This window comes from Solanum lycopersicum, chromosome 4, assembly GCF_036512215.1.
Source record: "Solanum lycopersicum chromosome 4, SLM_r2.1".
Taxonomy (NCBI): domain Eukaryota; kingdom Viridiplantae; phylum Streptophyta; class Magnoliopsida; order Solanales; family Solanaceae; genus Solanum; species Solanum lycopersicum.
In genome coordinates this window covers 20,960,869-20,986,445 of record NC_090803.1, presented here as the reverse complement: position 1 = coordinate 20,986,445, position 25,577 = coordinate 20,960,869, and the positions used below count along the sequence as shown (strand labels likewise).

At 30.6% G+C, this 25,577-nt stretch overlaps 1 protein-coding gene across 1 annotated transcript; it reads right to left on the bottom strand.

Moving 5' to 3' along the window:
* Nucleotides 1-3,300: 3,300 nt before the first annotated feature.
* On the bottom strand, nucleotides 3,301-10,433 carry LOC101263205 (putative potassium transporter 12). Its single transcript, XM_004237213.5, has 9 exons — nucleotides 9,649-10,433; nucleotides 8,546-8,774; nucleotides 8,193-8,441; nucleotides 7,312-7,362; nucleotides 6,415-6,675; nucleotides 5,876-5,928; nucleotides 5,659-5,773; nucleotides 5,282-5,536; nucleotides 3,301-4,517 (listed from the first exon to the last, which is right to left on the bottom strand). Exons 1-9 carry the CDS (start codon nucleotides 9,922-9,924, stop codon nucleotides 3,454-3,456), a joined length of 2,553 nt encoding a protein of 850 aa, XP_004237261.1. The 5' UTR covers nucleotides 9,925-10,433; the 3' UTR covers nucleotides 3,301-3,453.
* Between the last annotated feature and the right edge of the window lie 15,144 nt (nucleotides 10,434-25,577).

Genomic DNA, 25,577 nt, shown 5'->3' with positions numbered 1-25,577 from the left:
TTCTTTTTCTTTTAAATGTGAAGTATCGATTTCAGAGGCTCTTGGTTTTTTGGATTTTGATTTTATAAACTCTTCTACAAAATCAGATTCAGAATCTGATGAGTCCTCGATTTATTTTCCTTTCGTCTTCTTTCCTCTTTCTTTCGTCCTTTTCTCAGATTCATCTACTTTTTTCTTTTCTTTCCCTTTTCCCTTCTTCTCGTTTTCCTTTGGATGTTTGTTTTTTTTTCTATTTTTGATTTCCCTGATCTAGATTTAACTTTAACAGATGAAGGTTGAGATTTTGTTTGTGATAAAATTTTGAAAGATGGAGCATGAAAATCGTGTGAGTTTGCTTCATCATTTAATCTTCTACTTTTTCTCGGTGTTTCATTGCCTCTTTTTGACTGTACGGTTTGTTTAGCGCAAGAGTTGAAGATTTGAGTGCTAAAAATGAAGATTTGAATGCAAATATTTGAGAATTCTTGAAGAAGACTGTTAAGAGAGAAGTGATTTTGAGCGAATTTTTGGTGAAAATAAAAATTTAGGCGTGCGAATTTTAGTGAAAAATTTTGATAGGGGTGCAAAGGTAATGAATTTGAAAGGATTTGGGGAAGAACAAAAATTTGGGGAATATAAATTTTTTTTTTAGATAACGTTTAACAGTTTTAAAAATAAAACTGTAATTGTTTTAGATATTGATAAAATTCCTATTTTGTAGTTATCTTAAAAAAGGTAACTATATAATATTTAATTTAAATTACATTAATTAAGAGTTTTGTTTAAATAAGGTAACTTAAAATAATAAATTTAATTAACTACATTGGTTTAAATAAGGTAATTGAATAATAAATGTAATTATTTAAATAAGTTAATTATTATTTTAAAAAATTAATGAGAATAATATATTTTTTCTTGATATGCTATAACTTGATAATGATATGCTATAAGTAGTTTATTATTAAAAAGTTTGTTTATAACTTGATATTTGGAGGGGTTAATTAGTAATGGGTGGGTGATTTGATTTATAAATTATACTAATAAGTTAAATTATAACAAATAGTTGAGCGCCACGTATTTCAAAAAAATATTTAAATAGTTTAAATATAAAACCGTTAAATAAGTGATCAATGTTGAACCAAAAGGTGGATGACAAGGGTATTTTGGACCCAATAGGTGGGTGGAAGGGTATTTTGGAGCCAATAGGTAGATGGAGGGTAATTTTGTACCATTTCCAATACTTTGAGGGTATTTTAGGCCCTTTTCCGTATTAAAAATTTAATTCTCAAAGTGTTTTTACATAAATAGTGGAGAATGACTCTTCACATTGAGCTTTTAATTTTAAAAAATTATGCGTATGAGAAATAATTAACATTCAATAATTAGGCAGAAGAATATCATAATATCATAAATAAAATAATATCTCTAAGTCAAAAGTAGACATTGTAATTTCGAAAATAATTACTACTAACTATTTATGGGTCTAGCTCCAATCAATAATCTATAGATGAGAGTTTGACAATTTTTCAGCTATAGTTAAAATTTTACATTAACAATAAATAGCTTATTATCACTGTAGATAGATGTTTGATGCATAAAATTTATAAATGTTAAAAGATTTTGTCAATGTAGTACATATGCAAACTTATGATAAAAACACTTGGTATATTATGAAACACATTTGAAGCCATTACCATGATTAATATGTCAATTATTTTTATCATTATATCACATATACGTCTTCTTTTTAACCTTAAAAAGTACTGTACACATGATTTATGAAGAGAAAAGAATAATACTCCTTTTTTCATAACATTACTCTTTGAATAATTAATATAAATTGAGCAATATAAACTTTTCAAAATGACTTATTCTAGATATATGATCAATTTGAGGAATGAATGTTCCAACAAACATATAATAGACTAATAAGATCAATAAATTATACATATAAACGAAAAGTTTAAGTAAAAATACAACCTCAAAATCACATATATACTATATATAATATGATCCATTCTTTATCTCCAATTAGGTGGGCCATTTTATTTTAGTTCATATATATATATATATATATATATATATATATATATATATATCATTTAGTCATTATTCTCACTACTCATAAATAATAATTTCAAAAATATATTTATACTAAAGTAGAACATTCTATCGAGAGCCAAATAAGCATGTCAAATGCACTGATTAATCTTTCATAAATATGAATTTCATCAGTGATTAAGATACATAGTAGAACATGAATTGTATATTACTATTTTCTTCATGTAGGATACAAAATATTCTAATAAAAAAAACAAAATCATAAGAAAGTACATCAACATATATGAAAAGAAAATATATAATACTTAGGACGGACAAAAAGGAGCGGATAAAAATAAAAAATAATTACTGCACATACAAATGATTTGTAAAGTTCATTTTTGCATGATAATCTCTCATCCTCTTCTTGTCATTTACATGAAGATCATGCTAGGTAATTTAAAGAAGTAGCTATGATGACCTTTGAGTAGATAATTAATTTGCATTAAATTAGTTCAATGGTTTTAGTCCATATCAAATTTGTTTAATGGAAAAACTTTTCAAAAATTCCTGATTTTCACAATAGAGTAATTAATTATTAATGTGAATTTGATTGATCACCAATCTAAATGAGTTATTTATTAAATTTTTAATTATAGTTTATAATATTTGTTTAATTATTTTAATATAAGGGTAAAATGGTAATTCAACTTTGAGCTTTGAATCTTCCCACTTATAATATAATATGATTATGCAATATTTATTATATCCACGTATGCACATATATACTTTTAAAATAAACTATTAAATAGTGTAGGAGGGTAAAAAGTCCTTCGTAAAGTTTTGTATAGTAACAACAATTCGGTTAAAGTTGAAATATTTTTTCAAACTTTTTCGTCTTATAGTCATAGTTTCTTTTATTTGTAATTAGCAACAATCATTTCATGTTTTTTGTCATCTCATGTGTATACCGAAATATATAAATATACAAAAATATGCAAATGCAAGACCCATTTCTATACCAGAATATACAAATGCAGGACTCATTTATATATCGAAATATACAAATGCAGGACCTATTTGTATACTGAAATATATATATATATATACACAGATTAATAGTCAAAGGAAAACATAAAGTTTGCGATAGAGCGCAATTACACAAACTATAGCTATAGCATACAAATATAATTTTTATGTTTGTTGAATCAAAAATTTACTTGACAATCATTTACAGCAAAATGCTATACAGGAAGATGGTATACAGGAAGATGGTAGTACATCCATGATCAGAAAATAATTAATAGAAAATAAGTTGAACATGCAAGAGTGTGATATGTTGTTGAAACATCATGCTTTCTTTTATGCCTTGAAAATTTTGGCATCAAGAAATTGTAATACAGCAATTATACAAGTAGCTATGTGGCACCAAGATCAAACCATGTATGTCATTCCTACTTGGATAATATTCATGTGAGGAACACGCATCGTTGCAGCACCTCCTCTACAATTCTTCCTCATGAATGCATAGAAGTAATTTATGCTCAATTTCTTGATGAACCAAGAGTTTTTCTTTGCCCTCACGTCCCCGTGTCCAAGCAAGTATGTAAATCCAGATTCTGTGGCTTCTCGGAGAGCAGAGAGCTCATATTCCAGACTAGGATCTTCATCAACTGGCATAACACTGGCTGGTAACGTCACGGATGCTTCTGATGTTGATGCCCCTGAAGTTTCCAATCTTTGATCACGCATTAATGGAATCTTAAGCTCGTCTATCCCATCACCATCACCACCACCATCTTGTATTTCAGACTCATCCCTTGACCTCACAGAAATGCTATCAAGGTCTCGTTGATTCAGGTTGATTTCCAAAGCAACATCCAGGGCCTCCTTTCTTAGAAACTTCTCAAGGCTATCTACCAAAAGTTGCTCAAATGCATGATGATCCTCTTTTCTGACATCTTTATAGCCATATCTTGCTACACAACGGAACATATGATAGTCCTTCGGACCAACCCTTCTAAACAAGAACCTTTCTTCCTGAGGGACAACAGGTACTGGCACATATTTGATGCAGACAAAGACTATTACAGAGTGAATAGCTGGAAGATCTAATAGAAACTGCGCAAAAATAGAGGGAATGCCTTGAACCAGCTCATTGTAGAGTAAACCAATCCCTGGTACCCTTACCGTCCCAAGAGAAGAGCCAAGCTCATGCATGAAATCCATTGAAATCTTCTGCTTGACCTCACTCTGGTACTTCAACACACTCCCATAGTTCCAAATATACATCACACAGAGGAACCAAGACGCAAAAACTAGTGGAAGCCAACCACCCTCGAAGATCTTGGATAGAACAGCAGACATATAAATAAGCTCTATAGTTCCAAATATAAGTGGAAACAAGAGAGCCAGAAACAAATTTGTTTGCCATATCAGTAGCATTACGACTGTAACCAAAGTCGTGCTAACCATCATGACACCAACTTCAGCTATGCCTGCAATAGAGAAGGATAACTTCATAGTGAATATGCTCAAGTGGGATATCTAGTAATGATTGGAACTCATTTCCATACTCTAACAGTCTAACTTGAATGAATAATTCAATAGAAAAATGAAATAGCACTCAAATGCCAAGGAGCAAGCACCCCTAGAACCTAGGGATATCTAGTAATAATTGGAACTCATTGCATACTCAATAACTTGAATGAATAATTCAATAGAAAAATGAAATAGCACTCAAATGCCAAGAAGCAAGCACCCCTAGAACCTTTCTCTTTTCTTTCTTTCATCTCTCTTTTTGTCTCCGGAAACTTTTGTTATAAAATATTGGTATAGCTAGAGCTGCTTGAGGAAGTGAATGTGGAAGAAGGAATGCAATTGAAAGGAAGGGAAAAAAACGACGCTGATTCAAGCAAGTACTCCTATCAGTTTTATTTCGTATGATACTGTTTGACTATAAACAGAGTCAAGAAAGAAAGAAGGAATTTGACACATAAGATATATACAAAAACTTCTCTTAGTATATTGTGGTCTTCAACATGTCATGCCACTTCTTAGGAGAGCATCACGTTAAGGGAAAAATAGAATATTAAGATTGAAGAGTTTACCAATATAGTATATAAACCTTTCTAAAAATTGACAAAAAAGGGAAAGACTTCCATATAGAATGGAAAGAAAGGATGGAGCATTATTAACTAAATACTGAAAAATCTTTTGTTCGTTTTAAGAAAATCCACAGCTGCTAAAATGAGGTACCAACCATAGGCATTAGATATGTCTGTCGTGCTCTGGAAGACAGCAACCACAAGCATGCACATTATCATCAAAAACCAATTAATGACAGGAATGTAAATTTGACCCATGTGCCTCTTTGAGGTGTGAATAATCTTCAATCTTGGGAAGCATCCAAGAGCCATAGCTTGCTTAACACATGAAAATGAAGCAGATATCATGGCCTGGCTGGCAATTATAGCAGCTACCGTTGCTAACCCAAAAACTGGCCAAAAGAGATCATCTGTTGTTGAAAAAAACTTCTTGTGTCAAAGTACTCAAAAATCAAAACCGTTGAACATTTGAATCTCGAGAAAAAGGAAGCAGCAAAGAGAATATTTAGAAGCTTCCTCTTAGCACTAATACCTGGCACAGAATCATAAAATATTCTCTCAGATGAATTTGGGAATTTCATTAGATAAGCAGCTTGGCCGAAGTAGGCCAAAAAAAGGCAGGGGAACACTACGCTTGTGAAAGCAATCTGCAGCAGTCAACTTAAATCAGAATGGGAACAAGTGCTGCAGTCATCATAATTAAGGTAGCTAGCTGAAACTTCAAGTGAGGGCACAATAAAGAAAAATACCTGTATAGACTTCACAGAGAAATGACCTAAATCAGCAAACATTGCTTCCGCTCCTGCAACCATTAATTCAATAACATATCAACTTACCAACAACAGCTACTACTACCACACCTCAATCCCAAACTAGTTTGGCTCGGTTACAGAATACTTCTTCCACTCCATTCAGACCCATTTTATTCCAATACTTGATAATTTGTCAAGAAAACTGTGTTCTATAAAACTAAATGGAAGCATTTGCTAGAGCAGTCAGCAGAAAAGAATGTTCATTGCTTTTGAAAATTGTTCCAATGGTTGTTTCTTCTGAATTAGACAACGCATGCTTGCACCTTTTAGAAGACCAAGAATTCTTAGGTCACCAACTAAAACATTGCAAATGGCTCGATCATCATACTTCCCGTTAGTCCGCTACACACACAATAAGAGAAGAAAAGAAAAAAGCTCCATATAGGTGTATATAAAGTGAAAACTTGGATATCTTCATGCACTAAACTAATGTAGGAACTTTAGACCATATCAATGGAGAAAAGAATTTTTTATACCTGTGATGCATAAAACACAGCCACCAAGAGCTGACCATCCATTGATTGAGTTCTTCTTGAAGAACAGATATATATAAAATGGATTTAAGGCCCTTAAGACAGTTACATCATGCTTCAGAAGATTATAAACTCCTACAGCACCTAGACTGAAGAACCATAAAGCCAGGGCAGGTGCAAATGTAAATCCCACTTTGCTTGATCCATATCGCTGTATACTGAACAATACACCAAGGATGATGATTGAAGTGAAAACAAGAGCATCTGCAAGCAACATTAATAGGGTATTACAAATATTACTACCATGCTACATCTCATCGTGATTGTTGAATATTAAAATGTTCGTGCAAAGAATTTGCACTGAGAACTCCAACACATTTCATTGGAGGATATTTAAAATGAAGGCCTGTAATCCTACATGTACTGAACTGGCAAATTTTGCCACTCCACTAAGATTACAGGTGGTGATTTTCCATATTGCATGAGACCTTAGTTTCACCGCAGTAGATTAATAGCTAGAAGAGCTATTTAAAATGGCTGAAATCTCTCTATTGATGTCTTGGATCCAGAATTAATATCACAGATCCTTAGCACTGGAATATTCTTTTACGTCCTGTAGTTTCCCTGAATCAAGCCAGGTAACATAATTCAGTCTACCAGTTTTCTATATTGTCCCTTTTGTTCCATGTTAAGATAGAACCTTAATTTCTCACTCGTTTTTATGTAGTTTCGGCACCCTATTTGTCACTCATTGTTATGTAGTTTCAGCACCATAAAACTAATAGATAGAAAAGGCATCTATTTGGAACCAATTTAGCATTTCCAATATAGCACAAATTTTGCAGTTTAATTCTCAGAAGTAGCTAGTAGCAGCAATTACAAGAAGAAAAGAAAACTCACTTGTGCCAAATCCCGGGACCCTACCTTGCAGCCCACTTACAGCAGACATAACTGCAAGAAATGAGGATCATCAAGAGACTGGATTGGTAACAAAGAGCACTGTCAAATTAGAGAGCTAATTATGGTGCCAGACAACTAAAAAGCATAGTCAGAATCCTATTTTGGGGGATCTGGGTCACAAAACAAGGCAACAAGCTTATGAGGAACTAGAACGAGCAAATGATGAATAATTGCAGAATCTATAATTCTAGTCTTCTAGAAGACTTCTGCACAAGTAAGATGGAATTTCGAGGCTATTATCATATTAGCCAGCTCTAGGTTGTTCCTTTCTATTGACTGTTTTTCACTGAGGACCTCAATATTTCACATCATCCACTAGTCCAATTCAATATGTATACAGAAATTTAGGGAATCAGAGTCAAAATTGTCCATCATATGCCAGTGATTGAGTGGACCACAAGTACAGTTAAAATCAGTCTTTTGTTGATATTATCCTTCACCTTTGAGCTAAATGAAAAACCCCTTTCCGAATTAACTTGGTCATCGTGTTATTACGGCAACTTTTTTCCCACAAGAACATCAAGTGAAACATACAGTTCACCCCAGAATTTTGCAACTTCCCAGTAATATTTCTTTAATAGATGGCATAATTTCATTTCTCCCTGCCTATTCTTCCACTCTGCCCCTGTTAGAAATATACTATTAACCCCCAACAAAGATAGTAATAAGCATTTGTGATGAAAACGCAGAAGATCAAAACTGGTCATTAAAATGTTCACTCAAGCTTGGTTTTTGGCCACTTATTGAGAATTTTAGCAAAGTTGCTTCTGAAACCTTTCAAGGACAACCAAGAATGTAATAAAAAAATAAAAAAAGAATACCTGATATTGCTGGGGTCAAGATACCATCACCTATGATCATTGATGTTCCCATCAGAACCAATAGCAAGACAAGGGTTTTCAGAGAAGATTTACGTTCCAAGACTTCCTTTATATTTAAAGCCCTTTGCAGTTCTGGAGTAGGTAACTTGAGCTTAAAACTTGAGATGTGTTCATCAGCTGGCTGTCGATTGGGAAGAAGGTTGACATTTGCATACCTGCAGATCAATGAATAAAGTGCAAATGTCCCTCCTGTCATCAAAATTATTTTAGCTGTTTAGGAAACCATCATTTCCCAGAAGATAAGCACATGAAAAGTCATAAACGGAAGACCCTTGTAGAAATAAATTATATACCTTCTCCACTATCATTAGCCTTGAGCACTATAAATACATATTTCATTAGTGGAATGAGAGCAATTGTGTATAACACAATGGATAATGCCCCCAAGACATCAACTTCTGATGTGATGGGCACCTTGCTGAAAACGCCTGAGAAAACATATAAAGGGCTTGTGCCCATGTCACCATATACCACACCAAGCGTTTGAAATGCTAGAGCAAGTGTACTCAAAAGAGAAGCCTCCTGATTTTTGGAAGAGGCATAAATTAGTAAAGGAAGTCGTAGACCACTTGTACAAACTATTTCCCCCAAAAAAATAATAAGTACAAGCTGATAGAAAAACAAGCATTTGCATCCCTATGATTAACAATGTTTTCGCAAGAACCTTTTCATGACACATTGTTAGCAATACTCTCTGTAAATATATGTTGTCTTGCTAATCATTATGCAGAACCAAAGTTTTTCTTGAAGTTTGACTTTAGCACTACTACATCCTTGCCATATATAAGGGACCACAACCTAGAAAACTGCTTCCGGTAACTGCTACAAAATTATAGTTAGATCAAGTAACGAATCCCCTACGGCGAAAAGGAATTGAAAAAAGTGGGGAGTAAAGTTTCCTTGGCCTCTAAAAGTTGTTCTCAATACTCTTCCTCTTGTGTCATCCTTTTGAATACATAGCTTCTTCTTTTTTCCCAATGATTGCACAAAAACTGCATGTAAATTAAACTCATATTTCATCCCTAAAGAAGAAGAACTGCAGTAAGTTGCCAGTGTAAAACTAGTCAATTTTTAATGAAATCACATGAATAACATATATCAGCTAGCTATTCAAATTTAACAAACTTTAAGAACGAAATCTCGGAGATTTAATCCTAAATTTCAAGTCAAAATTGCTGCAGTTAAGCCCAGAACGCTTGCATTCATCCATTATAGAATCTTCACTTCATTTCCCATATAGCATAAAGATATCCAATCCCCAAATATCATTTAGGGTCCCACAGTCCTCTAATAAAGAAGTTTATTTGTTCATACTATTTCACAATGACCAATCAAACAAATCAATTGAAGAGACATACCCAATGTAATCCCAAACAAAATTTATAGTAATTTGTACCTTTTTATGGTGATTGCCATGAGCAACAGAAATCTCCATGGCTTCAACATCAAAAGAATCAAGTCTTTTAGGTTTTTTAACCAGTCTTCTTCTAACAGATCCATAACCTTGTTTGGTAATTTCTTCATCACCAAAAAGTGACCATGATTGCGATGATTCAGAGTCCACTTCACTACCATCTACCCACCTTGTTGACCCTGTACTTCCACCAGTAGTACATCTCTTCAACAAACCCACTCTATTACTGCTCTCTTCTTCAATCTCTTCTTTCTCCATTCTTTGTTATCACAATCAATGAAAATGAATGAACCAGATTTGTCACTCAAAACTTGGTCATCAATAATTAGTGTGATTTTTGTCTCACTATCATACAATATAATATCTTCTCAAATATTAAACAATAAAACCATTTTTCGTAAAATACATATTCATTTCACTCATTTTCTGACAAATTCAATAATCTTGAAACTTGTTGTATAATTGGACAATGGCTGGGGGCGGCTCCTCCATACCATATATTATATTGTTAATTTAAATATCATATTTTATTTTGATTATTATTTAAGAAGAACAGGTATAAGTACATTAGTTAATATATTTATAATTTATCTTAAATATAATTTGTGACTTATTTTTAGTTATAATATTCAGTTCAATTTTCTTATTTTGTATAATTCAAAAATTTTATAACTTTGTATACTTCTGATATTTATAATTGTATAAATTAATTAGTTTGAATTTATACAAAAATAAATTAATCATATAAATGTAACCGTGGATGATCCAAACATATGAATTTCACAAATCCATAAGTTATACCAATGAAATTGCTTAAACTATAATTACGGCTCCTAAATATACAATTATAATTGTGAAGCATGATTAAATTAAGTATAGTTGTTATAAGTTTCCCTTATTTAAAATAGTTGTTAGTTTATGATGTAAGGTCTCATTTTAATGTGATTACCTTTTACTTTTATAATTTTTTTTATTATTATTATTTAATTATTTTATTTTATTTTTTTCATTAATCTAGCTTTCATAGTAATTCTACTTTATTTACTTTTGAAATTTTCATTATTAACGTCTAACCTTATATTACAATAAAAATGAATACAATTTATTCAAATATTATATTAATTAGAGTAATAAAATGCGACACAAAATATTAAAATATAAAACATTATATAATAAGTATATATTAGTTCCCTAGACAGATAGAGCAATAAACTCTTTTTCACTGAAAGTAATAAAAACGTGAATTTATCAAATAAAGATAATATTATTTTATTATAATGATATTTTAATAAATTTTTACACACTTTTCTAATTAAAAAGAATCACTTAATATTTTTATCTTTCACTTAATCATAAATTTATATTAAAATTACTTTATTAATCACTAAAAAACGTCCTCGAACCCTAAAGTTGACATTGATGATTTTTGTTATTAGATCTCAAATTTGATTGGTAATGAAATTACTCTATTATTTAGTGACAACTTGTTAGACGCAGAGTGGTAGGCTGTAAAATAATAGCACGTGATAAATGGGTATTTTCTTGGGATAAGAGTAGTTGGAATTTGCATTTTATGGGTTCTTATTTGACTTGTATTATTTTATTATTTTTTAATAATTCGTATTGTAATCTTTTTAGTTCTTTTGCAAAATTATAAATCAATTATTTATGAGAATAAAATATGAAAATTTACAAGTTACTGTATATCTTAGAGTTTTGAAATATAGTAATTACATAATTAAATTATTTTCTACCGATGATGCTATTGATTGTTCTAATCCTTCTTTCTTGATACACATATAAAGCCAGAAAAGTCAGAAATTGAAGCAATCATTTTCGTCGACTTACAAACAAAACAATTTCAACCTAACAAAAAAGATAGGAAAAAAAATCTACAAAAAGTTGAATTTAATTTTAATAACTTGTATAGATCAAAAGAAAAAGAATGTACGATGAATTATGGAGTAGTAGTACTACAAGTTAAACACCACAAATACCAATTGGTTGGAAGAAATAACTATTTAGCTCGAAATAAAAAATATTTATCTTCACAAGTTAATGATGTTCCATTCTAGATAGATTAATATTGAGAGTATTTTTTATAAAAAAAAATAATTTTTCAGAAAAGTAATTTTCAAAAAAATTAATTGAAAAAATTACAAAATATACTACTTAAGACCTTAATTTACATATACTATTTTAGTTTTTTTATTTACAACATTAGTATTTTAATTACAAGAATGACAATCTATTATAAAATATAAATATCTACACTATTTATGTCCTATTTTATTGGTTACTGGACTGAATTTTTAGGAGTCATATTTTATCTTTTATTTTATTTTTATTTTTTTTAGAATTTCAATCGCAATTAATTTGAATAAGTTTCTTTAGTAAATATCTCACTTTCTCTCTCTTGTTAACCATACACGGAAGAAATATCATTTATACACTCTTTTATTTTGGTATTAGCACATTGCTACACAGTTTTTCTTTCATCTTTTTTATTGTGATCCTTTTCAAGAAAAAGTTTGTGTGTTCTTCTTGATAATATCTCTCTTTGTTTCTTTTCAAAATCATCTCTTACAATTTATTAAAAAAGAAGAAGATTTTCTACTTCTAAGATAAATCGATTATGAATACGAAAGTTATTTTTTTTATAATACTCTATGAAAGAGTCCTTGTATGATGAAGATAATACCGATGTCAATAACTAGGTTGTTTATTCAACACCAAAAATTACAATTGTTAGATTTAAAGAAGATCCGCATTATCATATGATTTGTACCATGTGCTCAATAATTATTGGAATAATCTTTAGGGAAAATACATAATTTCTCCTTGAACTTATACCGAAAAATCAGTTACACGCTTAAATTATTTCGGTGACCTATTACACACTTAATCTTGTTCAAAGTGATGTTAATACTCCCTCAGAACGTGACATGACAAAGAAAGTGAATTTACCTTACTTAAGGTGCGTGAAGAAAAAAAAATATGTTATAATGAAAATTTTGAACACATGACACTATTTTATTGGTCATTATACAATCATACATTACAATTTTTAATATATCAATTATTTAAAACTTTTTTCTTTTTTAATCTTTTTATTGATGGCCCCAATTTCTTTAAAGCATTTACATTTTTCTTAATTTTGAGTTTTTTTTCTTCTTCTTAGGAACCACTAGATTTGTCACCATTGATTGTTTGATGGAAGCACATCCCGACACTCCATACTTAAAGAGGAGCTTGTAAAAAGAAATAGAAAGGAGAAGAGAATATGAGGACTTCAAAAGAAAAGTTCATAATTTTCAACTTAAAATTCATGATTTTTTCGTTTAAACTTGTCGAAAATTCACCGGAAAAGATTTTCGAAAAATAATAACAAGAAAAATAATGATTTCAATTGAAAATCTTACAACATTTATGCATAAAGTTCATGATTATATTGCCCAAATTTATCAAAAAATTCATCGAAGAAAGTGATTTCTCCAGCTTTATCTTCTCTATTCTCGCCGGAGCACTACCTACAATCACCACAATATCTTTTTATGTCTCAAATCATCATAACATATTTGATTAATCATTACCTACGAAGAATACTAATGAAATGCTTGATTTACATATTAGTTATCAAAATTTCTAAAGAATTTTACAATTCTGAAAATTTTTATTTGTTCCACCGGCAACAATGGTGTTGCCCATCGCCTATTGCCTCTGCCAACATCTCTCAACTTCAAAATTGACTTATTGACTCCTACTTTCTCTTCAAATATTTATTTTTCCCTTCAATTTATGAACATTGGAGAAGAAGAAGAAATATATTTTAAAAAGAGAAAAATATAGTGAGAGGAGGAAGATACCCGAATATTTTTTTGAAAAGTTTAAGAAAATATCAAGAGATAAATATTTTTAAATTTTAAAAAAAATATTATTTATATGTGAAAACACGTGTACAACACTTCTTTTTACAGATTTAATATTGTCTTCGGAAGTGGTTACTAATATCACTTTGAAGAAGATTCGGTGTAATAGGTCATCGCAATAATTTGAGTGTGTAACTGGTTTTTCGATACAAGTTCAGGGGGTAATTTATGTATTTTTCCTTTTTATACACAAAAATATTTTAGTGTATAACTTTGATGACCGATTTGATACAATTATTGATAATATGTTATTTTAAATAGTGATATGTATTAAGTGATATACTTTGGTGGACAATTTGGTATAGTAATTGGTGATTTGTTGATTTTTTAATTGTGATATGTTTTACTGTGTATATTTTAATGGATAATATAGTTAAAATATTGGTAATTTTTTTATTTTAATTTGATGGAGGGTATGACTAATTTTTGACGATATGTTGATTTAGAACAATAAAAAAAATTGATTTATAATTTATAGTAAGGTTGATTTTAGTTATATGTTCCACCCCTAAAATGCATAATACCATAATCTAATCAAGTATATATCAACTTTTTAGTTTCATCAAACTAATTTACATGGCGTACAATGTGGTGTAACTTTGTATCAAGTTCAACTTTTAATAACTATAACAACTGAAAATAATTGATTGGTTTGTTGTTTAAAAAAAGGTTAGATACATAAAATTCCCCCTGAACTTGACAGCAAAACTCGCTTTAGTACTTTAACTTTATTAGAAATTATTTGCACCCTTAATCTTTTTGTTAGTGAATTAAATAGCACCTTACATATACAATACCAATTTCATATACATGGGTGCTGTGCAGGCGCTCCACCTAAGTGACACATCGATGACATGTCAGATTATTTTTTTTAACTTTTCCGCATTCTTTAAAAAATTATTTTAACTGTTCACCTACCCTCTTCATTTTATTTGGGTCAATTTCTTAAGAACCAAAATTTAATATTGATTGATTCATTTTATTTTTTATTGCTTTGCAATTATTTACTATTATTTCCATCAATACTTATATCAATCATCATACTTTTTTTTCCACAACTAGATGAAACTATCAATTCATATCAACAATGACCATTTTAAATTTATGTTCAATATCTTAAGAAAATTTTATAAAGAAGAGAATATTAAGGAAATAAAAATTTGAGGAATTAATTTTTGAGAGATTTATGGAAGGTAAATAACCAAATAAGAGGAAATTAAGGAATGAAATTTTTATTAAATATAGGAACGTGTATTGTTGTTTTATAATTCATCGATTTATTTTTTATTTATTTTTGATTTGTTTTATTTTTGTAAAAATTCTATTGCTATGTAGGTGAAAACTTAAATTGCTGTTATATAGGGGTAATTTAGATTGTTGAATTGTATAAGCTTTTGAACCAAAATAATTTGTATTGACAATTCATTGTGTTTTTGATAAATAATTTGTGTTTGACTAATTTTCTTTAAAAAGTATTTTTGAGAGTCATATTATTAAAAGGGGCAAGTATATATGTGCTTTTAATATTGAATTATCTTATAAAGAGAAACTATTTTAAACATCTAATATACAAACTTCAATTATATTTTTAATTCAATTGAAATGTACATATTCAAATTTTCATCAATATTGAACATATATAAATCTTGTTGGCATTTTTTGAAAAGAAGAATCTTTTTGCTATTTATTACTTATTTTTTGGATTCAATCTTAGCTATTATCCTCTTCTTTTTTTTTTTTTTATAATACTCTAAAGTTTTAAAAATTCACACTAAAATAAAATCATACGTAATTAAGAAAATAAAATTTATTATGTTTACTTTTTTGGGAGGGTGTAAATCTTTAATTGCTTTTTTTTCTCCTTTTTTAATCCTACAAAAATATTGTTGCTACTTTTGTTTCTAATTCTGTAGAATAATACATAAAGTAATATACAAAGTATCATATATAAAAAATAAAATAAAAAATTATTTTGTAGAAATAAAAAATGAAATTCTTGAATAAAAATCAACCAAACTTATAGTTAGGTTCGAAAGTGATTAAGACGTCACGCAGAAGCTTACAATTGCAATCATACGATTGACAAATCAGACGACAAATAACATTATACTAAAGACATATTATTAATATAGTTTGGTCAAATGACATACATATTATAAAACTAATATTAAAAAACATAAATATGTTTAGGAGAAAATCTCTTCATAAACAAAATTCTTTATTGACTACATTGCGAATGTTTTTGTGGTCTTGATATGAGAAGAGAAGTCTTCAATTTATAAATCTCCTAACTTTTCCTCTAAGAAAAGAATAACGATATATGAAAAAAAATTATATTTTCCTTTTAGGAAAATTAAAATATTTATGATAATGTTTTATCTTTTCTTTTGAGAAAAAATAAATTTCGAATAAGGTAAGAAAATCAGGACAAAATCTTAACACTTTTGAGATAATGTTGATTGATTCATAAGTGATTTATTGATAAATATGTATGTATATGAGGTATATTTTAATCTTAAAAAATTAATCTTTTTTCTGCTTCTTCATTTTTTAACAAGCATAATTTTTTTAACTTTTTCGCAACAGTAGAAAAATTGCTTTTGCTTCCATTTAAAAGTAATTTCAAGAACTTCTCAAACACACACGCACACAAAAAAAAAAAAGAAATACTAAAACCAAGATTCTTCATTCTCATGGAAACAACAAATTACTAATATATGATATTATTTTTATTTTTAATTTAAATCACTTTTGTTTTTCTTTATATGTATGTTTTCTATTTTATGCTTGTAAATAATTGGATAGAGTGACTTTTTTTGTGATTTTTAAAAAAAAAACTAAGGAGATTAGGACGTAAATCATTAAAACGATACAGTGTATGTCGCAAAACAATAAATACATTAAGAGTACAAATTACTCATTTTACGTACACAAAAAAAAACAAAGTAAGAAATCACCTAGCCAACTCGACCCACTTATTAATCTATATCAATCTATGTCTATATTTATATTTATGTTATTTTAAAGCGTACAAGTCCATAATAATATTTATTAAAAAAATGTCCTCTCATTAAAAGACACTATAATAGAAAAATCATTAAGTAATTATTTTATAATACTTAACATTTAGTGGTTCAAAAACACGTGGTTAAAGAAAAATTAAGAATTTTAAAAATATATGCTAAAATTTATTAAAAGAATTAAAAATTGAGTATTTCTAAATAAAAGTCATTTGTTTGTCAATTTTTAAAATTACGAAGGAGAAAAATACAGTAAAGTAAAGCCTGCCGATTTTGATAATGATGTCATAATTGACTGGTGAATTAACTCAATTCATTTTAGTTTGAAGTGACAACTTTTATTACACATAGCAATGATAGTCCTTGGAAGCATCTATTCCAAAGGGAATGGGTTAAGTTTGACATTTGGAGAAAAGTCAATAGAAAATTGTACGTCCGTTACAGTTTTCAATATACTTCAAATGAAAGAAATAAGTTAATGAAAGATGTAAAACTTATCATCTCAGTTAGTGATGAAGTCAAAATTTTACTAAAGAAATTCCAAATTAAAAATAGGTTGCACCAAGCTTCCCAGCTTCCCTTTCAAGTCAAGGGGATTCAACCCTTTCATTTATGATGCATTTTATTATTTTTGACTTTTTCATATGCATATATCATAAGTAAAAAAATTGAGCAAGATCATATGAATCTCCTCACTTAAATGTGGCTCTGGCCTCAGCGTGTCAATTTCTTAAAACGCTTGACACTTCTTATCTGAGTGAATCATAGTTTTTCACTTCTATGTAGTATAGATATTATAAGAATTTCTTCAATTATTTCTCTTGTGATATGATAGGAAATATGAGCTATTATAGAGCAGAAAAGTGAGAAAGTTTCGACAAAAGAAATAGAATAAAAGGGAGCAATCATAAAAAAGAAAATATAGAGGTATCAACATATTATTTTGAGGTTCCACTTTATTGCTTAGTTACTTTAATGTGACAAAAGTAATATTTTTGTGACTTCAATTATATAGTATACAACATTCATGTTATTTGGTGATTTTGGTTGATTTAGGACGAGCGTTGTTCATGTGATTACATGAATTCTCAGGGTCAGAGTAATTCTTATGGATTGGATGTTAGAAACACACAAAAGGTTAGAATTAAGGCTTGAATCCTATTACTTCATAGCTTAAAATATTGGATTGTTTCATGTTGGAGGAGGTTTTCCTTAAAAATAAACTTTAGTTACTTTTCATCATACATCATATTATAACCAATAAATCCAAATCTTGTCATACTTGTTGGGAATATGCATCGAGATGATGGGAAAAGAAATTTGGAAAAGCTAGAGTGGTATTTAATTGTTTTGTCTGAGTCACTTCTTTTCTTATGGTTTAGATGAAAACTTTTCTCCTAAATCCTATTTTGTTTTACTTTGTTTGAACAGAACAACTGTACCGGAAAAGGAGCGACCAACATCCACGTGGAAAAAGATCTGCTTGAAAAAATGAAAGCAACATTGTTGCCCACAGTTGTAAAATCAAGAGAAAATTTTACAATCTACGATTAATATTCTTAGCATTGTTGATACTATAATTCTCAACTTAAAGTTGTGTGAAGTTACAACTTTCGTCCAAAGCTCATTGATGGCAGAGGATGTTTCTTTTGGTTAATCTGATATTTACAATTATTGTTAATGATTCCTTCGCATATAGTGATTTTTTATGAAATCAATGTGTTATATCAGCTGCTAAAACATTTAGATGTAGTTCCTGGTTATCAAACCGACATACATATGTCCTACTTTACCTTTTTGGTGGTATTAATGCGTAATTAACTTGATGTTGTACTATTAGCATGATTAAATAAATTCTAACTATCATATATATGTTATAACTCTAAATATTTATATATGTTATAACTCTAAATATTTGTATAACAATAATAGGAGATAGCATAGATTAATGTAGCATATTTTCAGACATATTACAATTAGGAAAAATATATATTTAGGGATATATAGTCGGTTTTAGGATTTTTCATAATCTTTTATATTTAATAAAAAAACTCTCATTTGAAAGCACTCATTTAGCAAAACTGACATGGTATTAGAGCCTTTTACAGTGCTTTGATTCTTAGTGTCTTTCATATGTGGTTTCTCTCAAGTCCTAAGTTATAATACATATTTAGACCCTAAGTCTCTTTGTCATCTTAGACTCAACAACCTTAGAATAAATTAGAGCCACGACCCTTAAAATATAAGACATAACTATATAACTTTTAATAAATTTTACATTAAGACATGAGTAGGAAATCTTTGGAACTTAAGGACCCCTTTCCTTGAGCTTGGGAATCACAAATCAAGCTCCTCAATCATAGACATCCTTTAAGCATTCATAACCTACACTTTTTGTAAAAAGTAGAGAAGACTGGGATTAGTACAAGAATGCACTAAGTATGCCAACCATGCAAAAACATGCATTTAAAAGGGACATTTTCTTGAAATCATACTTCATGCCTTTTTGAGTAAATCTTTATAAAACCTTGAAACAATATCATTAATATCATTCATATACTTCATATAAACATATTCAAAGGCCAAACAGTTCATAGGATCACATATAGGATTTATTATATTTTTCAGTCACATTACAGTGAGCTCTTGTTCCCTTAATAGTGAGCTAATTTCCTTTTTATTCATTAACTTCCCAAGTAACCCTCTAGTGATATTTGGTGCAATGCATCACCTTAAGGCCACAAGGAAACATACATATAATCTACACAAAACAACACATACCATCATAGGAGTATAATACAACTTAGACATATTTAAGCCAATACCATAGTACAATTACAGTAAGCTACATCCAACTTGAACACACTTTTATTTATTTTCATATTCCTCATTATAAGACCCTGTTCATGACCCTAATCTTAGTCTATTAGTGCAATGAACATATGAAACCCCATAACCCCATACATTCTTAGTAAACTTTTCATGAGACCACAAACCTTAACACTTCATGCATCAACATAACAAGTAAAGGTAACTTCATCCAAACAAGGAAAGACCTTCATCATATATTCATTAAGACCAACATTATGCATATATGTATATCAAGACCACTTCTTATAGGCTCATATCATGCATTTCATTACAATAAGTAGACAAACACTACAAAGTCATGCATATGGACATAAGCATAAACATACACATTAGGTCACCTTCCTAGGACTTCCTAAGGAGCTACTTTGTGAAATGTCTAGATGAGTTCATTACTTTCACCTATACTAAGTAACCTCCTTTAAGTCCTCCTAGTTAGGATCCTATTCATGTACTTCCATTGTTCATTTTACTTTAGAGAAACTATAGCCTTAAACAACACTAAGACCATGGGTGCTAAACATGGAATTTGGTGTTGTAGAGCCTTGCACCAATGCAAGGTGTTCCTACATAGCCAAGGTAGAACATTAACATATATCCTAGCATCCTAAGTGAATTCACTTTGCTAGATCCTATGTGGCATGCATATTTTATGCAACTAAGAGATAGGTATAATCCTACATGCCATTTGTCAATTGGGGCCTCCTCTCATGAGAAAAACATGGGTGAATCTTCCTCAAGGAAAGTCAACACCTCATGTGGGTCCATAGGTGGGTATTCCTCTAAAGGAAGTCAACACTCTATAAGGGACAAATGGTGAATATTCCTCCAAGGGAAGTCAAGACCTCCTAATGTCAAGTTCACTCGGTGCTAAGCCAGGTTCCCTTTATAGAAAAACCTTTATTACATTTATTTATAAAACATAGGCTTAGAATATTTGATTCTCATATTCTTATAGCATACTCAAGCACCTATCTGGTTTAGAGTATTCATGGGCACCCCTCTCAAGGCCCCTCTACTTACTAGACCATCATACATGTGTGTGAGTATATACATAGATGTGAACAAACCTTTCACATAACACATTAAAAACCACCATGACCAGCATTCATATTCATGCACATAGAAACCAAATCTAGGAACTATCCTATCAAGGTACACATTTGCAGTGCATAAACAAGGTCCCTTACCCTTGCCCATACTAGTACACTTATCAAGTCATCCTATTAAGGAATACATAACATACTTCACATACATATACTTTACATGCATAGTAGTAGACACTAGTGAATATGCGAACAACCTTTCATTCGACACTATGAACATTCACTACATTGTAAGCATGCATAATGTGTGAGTGTGTGTACACCGGTCAATATGATCACATAATGTCTATCAGCAATTAATTGAGGAAGCCACCCTCTTAAAACACATTACACAACTTATCATAGGAGACAAGACAACCTTCATATTATATTTTAAGGCTTCTTAACATTAGTTATTCACATATTTACATAGGGTACATGGGTAGGGGTCATCAATCCTTAACAATTCATTAATGGCAGCACCTACACATGATATTACCTAACCCTTTACATGCTCATAATAATAGTAACATAACTTAGATTCACAACTCAAGTAGAAGACTACGCACAAGTTACACATAAAGTGATTATCATAACTACTCATTCATATAATCGTCAATTTTCCTTCAAGTCCATGGTCAACACATATATAATGACAATAAAGTAAACACTTCCGCCATAGGTGGACCATACCACAAAATTCCATACAAGGCTTCCTCAACATTACTGTAAAGAAATAGAGAAGTAGAAGAGTAGATGAATTCTTACCATTCCTTTAGCCTTTGGTCATCATTGACCATTACTACTCTTTTATCAATAAATCAAGTATAGGGCAGTAGCTTAAGGTACCATAATCATACATGAAGTTAAGCATAAGCTACTACAAGGTCATGTTACAACTAGTACAATACAATACAATACATTAACATACTAGAAGGTAGAAGGACATAGACCATCAACCAATTTCACTTGCATGGACTATAAGTCATATTTCATCACTACCACCAATCTAGGGCAGTAGCTTCAACAAATCATCGCTTAGACGATATCCTACTATATTTGCCAATAAATTCTAGATCACTGTAAAATGCTTCATATTAGGAATTCATGGAGGATAAATTTACATATATTAATCCTATTCAAACTATCATGCATTAATACACATTAGATCCATTGCATATAATTCATAATCATGTTACATCATAGGCAGTAGTTAACCATCAATTTAACATAATTGAATCTCACAATAAGCATGCTAGAATCATCAATCTATATGCTAAAGCATGCAGGTCAATCTTACCAAGTTTACTTTGATTCAATCACTAAGGGTTCATACCCACAATTTAGTCATAATATCAACTTAAGAAAGTGGATACAATGATATTTACCTAATCGAATTCCCATAACAATCACCGTGAATCCAAACTAATAGTGAACACATAGAACATAGGCTAGTTTTGTTCATATCTTCATACATTGATTCACATGAATAATTCATCAACGATTCACCATCAATATACATACTAGACAGTAGCATAAGCATATTAACATAATTGAATCACAATTCGATATGCATAAGATCAAGATCATAAAGTCATACATAGGCTAAAATCAAGTTTGTGAAAGAACATGGATTCATCATGCAATAGGATTGAAAATCACATCAAAATCAGTAGATAATCATCAATACATTCATATTATGATTTTGAAATCAATTTAAGAAAGAAACCATGGCTAGAATGAAGAAGAAGAACTTGATCATATATTTCTCTTTGAAAACTTTGAAATTAACTCTCTAGATGGAAGGATAACTAGAGATGAAGGATCACCATACCTTTATCTACATTAAAATATCTAAAACTTGATGATTCAGCCATGGATATCCAAGCTTCAAGCTATTCTTGAGATTCACCAACAATGGAGGTTCTAGAGAGAATAATTTTGGAGGGAAAAGTCTAATTTGGTGAATTGTATTGGGAGTGGGGTTGATCACGTTTTTAACCCCTTATATACACCTAAAAGTATCTAAATAATCCTATTATAATCATTTTAGGACGTGGGGTGAATTTCATGTTCACCCCTTAAATAAAACAGACGTAAACACCAGTTTACAGGCCACCATCTACGGAGCAATCGACTGGCTGTAGGTTAGTCTACTAGCCGTCCTTTGGCTTCCGTCGACTGGTCCTTAGCCAAATTTCGGGTTGATACCTGCCCAAGCTAAGTACCTCACCAACGGTCCGTTGGTTGACCAACTGGCCGTTGTTTGGTCCGTTGATTGACACGTACAAGGCAGTGTCTCGACTAGACTTTGGTCCTTCTTGTGGGTCCTTTTACGGGGCCCTTTAAAAGCTTATCCGGATGTTTCCAATGTAAATACAACCCTTAAAAAGTTGTATACATTCCACATAAGTTTCACCCAAATCAAACCTGCAACTCGTCCAAACAGGCTAGGCCCCGTCATGACACACGTTGAGCGTCTTAAGGGCTATCTTTCGAACGCCTTGGACGTTCTTGGTCGTTTGATCTCCAAACTTCTCAAAACTCTATATACCATATTTAAACATCATTATAACTCATTTTATGACTTAATAATCTCATGAAATACAATATATAACCACGCATGGACACATGAGACACATAGGTGACTAGTTGTCGAACGTTTTGGTCATCCCTTATCGTTCGACTTCCAAATCACCACAAAGTTTACACGCTGCATCTAAACCATATTATAAGTCATTTTAGGACCTTATAACCTTAAGACAATCATGTTAGGATCTATACATCCTAACTCATTTTGGGGTCTTACAAATATATTCAAGAACATTTTTGAGTATAATGGTCCAACAAAAATTCAAGGTTGGAGATATTACTAAAACTTTCAAAAATGTTTTTGTATCATCAAAGCTCTCTACTAGTCTTATTTTAGTTGGTCAATTGATAGAGAACAATTGTGGTGTGAATTTTTCTCGTAATAGTTGTCTTGTGCATGATCAGGTGTTAGGGATCATAACCGTGAAGGGGCCTATGGAAAATTATTTCCTATACACATTTTTATTCCTCGTTTTCTATCTTTTGCTTGTACCACTAAATGAGGTTTGAAATAAATGTTTAGGACATCCAAATTCTAATGTGTTGTCTCATTTTTCCAATTCTGATTTACTGGGAAGTAAAAATCAATTTTAGCTGCTTCATTTGATTGTTCTACTTGTAAATTAGGCAAAAGTAAAACTCTTCCTTTTCCTAATTTTGATAGTCGTGCTCCAAAGTATTTTGATGTCATTCATAGTGATGTTAGGGGCATTTCACCAGTTATTCTTGTGCTCATTTCAATCATTTTGTGACATTTATAGATGACTATAGACAGTTTACATGGATATATTTTCTTTGATCTAAAAGTGAAGTGTTTTCCATATTCAAGAAATTTTTGACTTACGTTGAGACTTAGTTTTCCACATGCATCAAAATGTTTAGATCTTATTCTGGTAGAGAATATATATCTCATTAATTGAATAATATCTTGCTTGAGAAAGGATATTACAATCCTCATTCCCATATATATCACAACAAAGTGGATTGTTGAGCGTAAAAATCATTATCTTTTAGATGTCACTCTTACTTTATTAATTGAGTCCTTTGTTCCATCTAAATATTGTGTTGAATCTTTGTTTACTATTGTCTATTTGATTAATAGACTTCCACCTGAAGTGTTAAATCTTGAGTCTCCATATTATTGTCTTTTTCATAAGCATCCAATCTATCATAGTTTTCATACGTTTGAGTTTATTTGTCTTGTGCACCTGCCTCCTTTTCAATGCAATTAACTGTTTGTTCAGTCTATTAAATGTGCTTTTATGGGATATAGTACTTGGCATAAAGGTTTTATTTGTTATGATCCAAGTTTTAACAAATTTCGTGTTTCTAGAAATATTATTTTCATTGAGAATATGTATTTCTTTTCACTAGCTTGGAAAAAAGGTCAACCAACGTTGGACCCACAAGATAGGCCACGTAGATCGAAAAGGGGTAGAACATTACTAATAAAACAAGTTTAGGGGGATAATAAGACCTTAGTATAGTATGAGTGTGTCTCTGAGATTTCAGCATAGGTTGAGGGGGTAATAGTGCATTATCCCTAAAAAATTTATATAACCTGTTGGATTTTCAGTACAAAATGCAGTAGGTTTGGTGTCTTTCGGACTATGAACCAAACTTAGATCGATAAAATTTAATTTACAGAATTAGTCGTGAAATATAATATTTCTATGAACCAAATAATTCTAGTTGTAAATCAGTGACTTTACCAATCACATTTTGACCATAGTAATTTTGTTGTTCAACGCGGCTTTACACCTATAGGTCATGCGCTGTCTGATATTCATGAGAGCTTTAGAGACTAGGAAAAGTCACATAAGAGCGTACACACTCCTACTCTCATATATGTGAATTCATCAAGTGTACAATACTTTAAATGCACATTCCTTAATTAAGGACTATGCATTAAGAGTTAATAACTCATCCCTCCTTTTTAGTAGCAACTTCAAACAGTCTCAGTTTATGCGCAGAGCCAATGTCGGCTAGTTATTACCCATATGAACCTACTTCATTGGATCTCCAATCACATAGGTTGGGTTCCCATATCTATTGACTAACAATTGGCCTTAAACCCCTTTCTATTTAGGTCTGAAGAATTAATTTTCTTCCCACGGATTTCGTCAGTGAATCGGTCGAATTCAATTCTGACTTCACATAATCAATTGCATTTATTTCATTTTTAGCAGTTGCTTAATGACATCATGCCTCAATTCCTGTGTTGATCTTACAACTATAAGATTCATTCTTCCAATCCTAGTGTACAAACACATGAGACAATTCATCCTTATCAAAGGGATCAAAAATTCATCTTTTATCTAAGGGATCAACAATTCATTTTTTCATCAAAGAATCAATAAAGGGATCAACAATTCATCCTTCACAGAAGGGATCAATAATTCATCTTTCACATTGAA